Genomic DNA, 6,897 nt, shown 5'->3' on the forward strand with positions numbered 1-6,897 from the left:
GCCAGCGGTTCTGCTGCCGTAAAAAAAAAAAAAAAAAAAAAAAAAAAACGGAGCCGTGTCAGAATAGAAAAAAAATATATATTTTTGCCATTGGAATGCATTCCTAGATTCCTATTGGCAATTTGCAATAGCCAATAGTAAACTAGCATTGCACCCACCCTCTGTTGCAGTTCTCCATCAGGTCCATCAGCAGAGGGCGGGTGCAATGCTAGTTTACTATTGGCTATTGCTAATTGAAATAGCCAATAGGAATCTAGCAATGCATTCCAATGGGCAAAAATTTTTTATTTTTTTCTATTCTGATACGGCTCTGTGTCAGAATAAAGAAAAAAACAGAAAAAACAGTGTTTCTCTCCTGGGCAGCCGGGAGCAGGAGACTCCCGGAGCGCCCGGGAGAGTTTGTTGTCTGGAGATCAGTGTCCCTGGTTAACTGGTAACCAGGGACGCTGATCTCTCTGCAAGTGGCCGGAGCCAGCCTTAAGATCACGGCTGGCTCCGCCCAGCTGCCAGAAGCAGGCTGTCGGCCAGCTTCGGCTTTCAGCGCGGCTCAGCCGAGCCGAGGCATATGCCTTCGGCTCGACTGAGCCACTCGGCCAAGTTAATAGCCCGTACAGCAGCCCTTCGGTTCTACTGAACCGAAGGGGTCCTGGGGCCGAAGCTAGCCAAAGGATCGGCCGAAACTATGGCTAGATCCTTCGGCTTCTTCGTGAATAGACACCTTAATGTTTCCATTAAATACCATTTTATTATGACAATAGAAAAAAATTAGCCATTTTATGTACAAATGGCAATTGAATACACAAAATTATTATTTTCAATAAAAACATTTTAAAAATGGATTCACTTTTTAATCCAAGTTGGTTGGGAGAAATATTAATAACAGAACCCAGACAGAAGTTGGTCTAAATATTTGAGCCAACAAATGATGAAAAGAGAAAATGTTCTTACAGATGGGCCTGGTGGTCCTGGAGCTCCAATACTGTCTTGTGCACAGGTACAAGCATGTGGCATTGCTGGGCATTTAGCTTCATCTCTCTGAAATAAAAAAGATCAGCATAAATATTACACCTTGGAAATGAAATAAAATGTGTTTTACATTCACTCATGCAGATTTGTTTCTAAAAATATCATAAGACTCTAATGTCCTGCAATGTCATAGTATCAGTTGTCACATTAATTTGTGTGTTGCCAATTAGGAGCTTGTGATGCATGGGCAAAAGTTTATGAATGTTTTTTAAACAGCAATATGTTCTGGGCCAAAACAAAATCATGATCTGCACTTTTGTTTTTATAGCCAAGTTGATGAAAAATAAATCAACTAACTAATGTTGTATACTTTTTATAACTTTGAAGAATGAGATCAAAGATCCAACTTTTCTTTTTATTAATAAGCTTAGTTGAGGTACCAGAACAATAGGTGAAGTCTTAAAACAATGTATTTCACTGTATAACCTGTTAAGATAACCTTTTGAGGGACAGGGGTGTTTAGGTACCCTAAATATATGGCATAGATCACTATGGATGGTATTTTCACCAAACAAAATTAAAAAGTTGTACAGCTCCTGCATTAGGAAACACAATTGGATTACTTTAGTTGCAACATACCAATGGGAATGTAATAAAATAGATACTGGGAGCAAACTTGGGCAACCTCTGAGACTGTCAGTGAAAATTCCCATCATTAAACATAATGGGGTTGATTTATTCAATGCAAACAGATATTCCACTCTGCATGGGATTAAGTTGAAACTCAGCTGACCTCCATCACTCAATCATGTTCAAGAAAAAAATACTGTTTTTTATTTTCCTTGCATATGATTGGGTATTATTTGTCTTCACCACCTTCACCAAAATAAGGGAAAACTTCCCCTGCAAAGTCCAAATTCCCTTGCAAGGAGAAATGTCTATTTGCCTTTAGTAAATCAACCCCAATGCATTAGGTGTGTGCAACTACATTGTAAGAAATCACATCAGTCTCAATCACAAGAGATGATTACGTAAGTGGAGATGGGAATCTTTGCTTACCAAATATACCAACTTTGTTTAAATTTGGCTGACACTTGAGTAACAGATGATGTAAGGAATGCCACATATGGTTTCAAGCAAGGCTACTTCCCCATAGTATATTTTTCTATTATACGCAAACTGCCAACAATGTATTTGCTTTTGCAGCGCCTCTTTGTATATCTTCCCAGCATTCTAGAGACATACAATATGTGAAAGGCTTTTGTTCCGGGCAAGGTTTTTTTATTAATTACATTCAGACTGGATACCACTTTAGATCTTTTCTTGTGCTAAGTAGAGAGTACTTGTGTAATCAGCTAGATGATAAAAACATGGTAAATATTAGCCAATGAGTTATTAGGATACGTGGCTTTAATATCTTTACCAGAAAGGTTTGATGAGTTGGCAACTTAATCTTGTTTTTGCAAATGTCACTATGTGATACTTTAGCCTTGCGAAACTCTGCAGTGATTTATGAGGTGCATTACACAATCCTGCAACTCAACAGACTTTTACCAAAATCACTGGATATATAATCTAATCTCTTTAAAACTATGCTTAAGCCTTTCACAGACACTATGACCAGCAAAATAAATCAAAGGCACAAGCCTATGGGTTTGATTTACCAAATAATATGATCACTCGCAGTCTCATTAATGCATTCTCTAACTAGACTGACCAACCAAAGCGTACTCTCACATTATCGACTAAGCACATACAATGCTTGTGGAGATGCACACAACTATGGCAGCAGACATATGGTTATTCCATAAATAAATATGTTTTGCTAAGCAGCACCAGCTCCAGTGCTCAGAGATGCACAAGAGAGCAGCACCAGCTCTCTTGTGCAAAGAAGCCACAATGTATGGTTTGCAGGTGTATCACATTGTGCATATGCTTCTGCTTGTGAATGCTTGTGGTATGATAAATTGTGGTATGATAAAATTACTTATTTTCACTGATATAGCAGCATACAGGTTTTTGGGAGCTATATACAGGTTGTTTGATGTATCCACCTTTACACATTAGTGAGCAATTTTTTAAGAAGTACGCACATATTCCTTAAAGCAACATATGTTTATATAAAGCAGAAAAAACATCTTTATTTGCATATTTAATGAGCATATGCTTTAGCAAATCATTTAGAGGATCTTGTTTGCTGGGTGATCTTTGAATATCCTCATCTTTTTTTGTATTGATTTAGTAAGTACACCTTTCAAGTTACTTGGAATATATGATTTAAAAAACGAAGTAAAGTAGATCTAAGTGCCTTTGGGTTGTACTAAATTAGATATATTATGCCACTTTTAAGAACCAGGCCACCTAAAAGTTATATTCATATCTGGTTACAAGCTGCATACTGAATCACCCTCTGACCTCTCTTTTTTTTATTAATAAGATGCTTGTGTGATCTGCACATTGGCCTTTTAATAGATACGTGTACCTGTAACAGTGAGAGCTGTAACAAAGGCTGATAACTGATTTTAAGGTCAATGCCACTGGACTATTCTGACATTATAAGACAGGCAGTGGACTAATAAACAGTATCAACCTATCTAGTGACCTTCTAATTGTACTTGTACTTAAAGTATCAACTTGAAGTCAGTGCATTCCACAGCATCTTCAAAATATTGTGTAGTAATGAGCAAGTTTATGTCCAAATCAGCCAAATTGGCAAATTGCTACATTTGTATTTTACCAAAGTATATGTACACAGATTTGTCCTTTTATGAACTTTGTAACTGGGCAGATCTCATACAGATATTAAGGAAAAACAATTGTTTTCAAGCCACAAATTCTCATGATCCAGTTATTACCAATTGCGGCATTGTGAGAACTGTTAAGAAAGCATTTTGTCAATTCTGCATTCTATAGCTCTTTGTCCATAGGTCACTCAGACCAGTAAGTATTATTTTAAGATTGAAGCACAGGAATGAAGCACAGGAATGATGTAGTAGTAGTAGTAGTAGTAGTAGTAGTAGTGATGACTGCTACAGTCACAGGGAACAAACCAATATTTTTACTGTCAGTAAAAAATATAGAAGCTGATGTCCCCAGAGTTACATAAAGTTGCGCTATTTGTTGCACAGGCGGGAGACAGATTCCTAATAAGTGTCTACAAAACTCTTTATGAATTACAGGGACAGAGATTTTAAGGTTAGTATTATTGGACAGCTGGTGGAAGGAACAAGATATTGCAAATTTAGATTTTTTTTTAAAAAAGTTAAAAAAAATAGAACAAAAAACATTTATTTCAGAAGCGAATGTACAGAAGATGATACTGCTGTAACCACTGGATTCCTTTATTATGCAATATTTGTTGGTTACTTACCATTGCAGGGATGTCACAGCATCTATCTCTACTTGTCCAGGTTACAGTACATACAATGTCAAACATCTGGAGAAGGAACTGGAAACAAGACAGAAAGCTTGTTTATTTGTCATGTCATTTGTGTATTTTTTGATCAGACATGTCAGGACATTTGCTTAGCATCCACATTTGAACAGATGACACATGAACATCTGTAGACAATTAGAAAGTATGATGTAATCTTGTAAATGAATTTAAGTTCTACTTGTTTGGCTTGTCTCTCGGTTGTTATACTGAGTTCTCTTTTTGATTCCTCACACCAAAATAAATGTTGTCACAAAAGTCAGGAACATAGAATGTCAGCAAATGAATATAACGGCTTGTCTATTCGTGTTAACATATACTGTATAGGTATAGGTATAGGTATAAATGTTATGTATTTTCATTATAAAGAAGCAGAGACTCATTTTGAAAATGAAGAAGTGAAAGTATTTAGGCTTACATTGTTATATTGTGAGGCAACAGTGAAAGGCATAAAATGGCAATTATGATTACAATATCTCATGAGGTGTTTTGTTCTTTCTTTTAATTATGAAAGATGATGATTGAATGTGTTTTATCAATAGTCAACAAAAGGCACCACCGCCATACTATTTTTATGCATTAGTCTTTCCAGCTGACAACGAGAACAATATATTTAATGTAAAAATGTAGTCTTCTTCTGCTACAGCTTGCCTGTTCCAAACAACTTTTGACTGTGATAGCAGTCACAAACTAAGCCACAAGAGCCATGAGAATATAAAAGATGAGCAGTTGGTGTTATCATAAAATGTAAGTTTCAGTGGCAATTTATTCTTTCAGCAGAAGCTTTTAATTATATGGCTGTAAGTGCTTACTGTACATAAGTCATAGGGTTTTGTAGACCAACATAGAAAATGTTGACTTAGTAAAGTGAATGTTCACTTAGCTTAGCAAATAAAGTGAAGCATTGTTACCTTTACTTATATCCAATAAGTTTCAAGGGAATGTAAAAATACAGGATTCACTAAGCAAACAAATGCATTGCTAAATGAACATGTGGTATTCCTTGAGTAAGTCAATTCTATAGTATTTATTTTGCCCCTCTTCAGACAAGGCAGCATAACAAGGCAGCATAAATTGTGTACAGGGTCTCTGTCATGCTTTCAGCAAAAACATAAGACTGCTAATGGCCACATCAATTGGCCACATGACAACAGCCACAAAACTAGTATTACTTTAACATAGCATTTTACAACAGAAGTGAAAAAAATGTCCATATGTGTAAATGTATCAGGGAAAAACAGTAAATGACAACAGAACAAAATAGGAACCTGCACAGAGGCAGGCATTCGTTTTTATGGTGTTGCTGGTGCCAAACTGGCCATAAAATGCAGTCTTAGTGTATAAAAAAACACTGTGCTATATTCCTGTACATGAGAAAAAGGCCAGTGGGAAAATTATAAAAGAGAAAGTCCTGTGTTTTAACCAGCACTCACTCTTTAGGGACTATGTGCAAAGTTGCAAAAGTTGGACACAACACCCCTTCTGATCAAAGAGTTACCAGATGGCCAGTCTAGGGATCTTTTAAAAAGAAACAATAAACCTGTTGCTATCAAAACTGAATTGTCAAATAAGTTATGTAGCTGGTCAAGGAAGTAAAACAAGTTACCGGAGCAGATTTTTTGTCCGCCTTTGTTAGTTTTCCAAGCACTTCATATCCATCTGTTGTAATATTGCCAGGTTCTTTAATTGGTTTCTCAGCTATTTCTTGGCAGTCAACATAAATTCTCACATATTTTGGAGATACCACCAGATGAACCTAAAAACAATAAAACCAAGAGTACATGGTCAGTAAATGTTAGTCAGTCTGTACCTGCCAGGCATTTCTCAAAAGTCAATCTTAATATACCTCAATCACTTAACTGCAGGGTATATTATTTGAATTGCAGATACCATGAGATGAAGCCACTTTTTTATTAGAGTTCCACAGAAACAAAATAGGAATGTTATTGTACATAAAGTAGGGCATGCACACTTTTATTAACACTCACTATACCTGTATACCAGTCTAGATGTTGTGAAAGTCTGGGTATTTAAAAGTTACAGATATAACTAATGTGACAGCATTGGCACCAAACAAACATGTTAAATGATCAGATTCATAACATACATGATATACACTCCAAACTATCCAAAATTATCTTTTAACAAAGGTGTTAGCTGAAAGTCATGCAGATTCCTTACAAAACTCTCTATATAAATATAGATCTATATCTATCTATATAGATCTATATATAGATCTATATATAGATCTATATATATATATATACTGAGGTCAACCCATATGTTTGTTTTTTTCAGACCCAATACTGATTATGGGCCACCTTTCAGGCCGATAACCGATATCAGGAACCGATATTCTGTTTACATCCATCGTCAGAATCTTGCACTGGCAGCTGAATGTAAACAACAGGCAGTGGACCTGATACCGGTCGACCCATACTATTGATGGCAGTGTGAAGTGATGGGGGGGGGGCCTCCGCCCCCCCTGCACAGCCCAC

General features: G+C 36.4%; 1 protein-coding gene across 1 annotated transcript in view; it reads right to left on the minus strand.

Annotated features, from left to right (window-relative positions):
• Positions 1 to 6,897, minus strand: part of COL12A1 (collagen type XII alpha 1 chain) — a 171,265-nt gene that overhangs the window by 27,496 nt on the left and 136,872 nt on the right. Inside the window, exons 56-58 of the mRNA XM_018558906.1 lie at positions 6,006 to 6,155; positions 4,337 to 4,414; positions 949 to 1,035 (exon numbers count right to left, since the gene is read on the minus strand). Coding sequence (XP_018414408.1) covers positions 949 to 1,035; positions 4,337 to 4,414; positions 6,006 to 6,155 — 315 coding nt within the window. The remainder of the gene's footprint in view (positions 1 to 948; positions 1,036 to 4,336; positions 4,415 to 6,005; positions 6,156 to 6,897) is intronic.

Source organism: Nanorana parkeri, unplaced genomic scaffold, assembly GCF_000935625.1.
Source record: "Nanorana parkeri isolate BGI_ZX_2015 unplaced genomic scaffold, ASM93562v1 scaffold368, whole genome shotgun sequence".
In the NCBI taxonomy this organism is placed as follows: Eukaryota; Metazoa; Chordata; class Amphibia; order Anura; family Dicroglossidae; genus Nanorana; species Nanorana parkeri.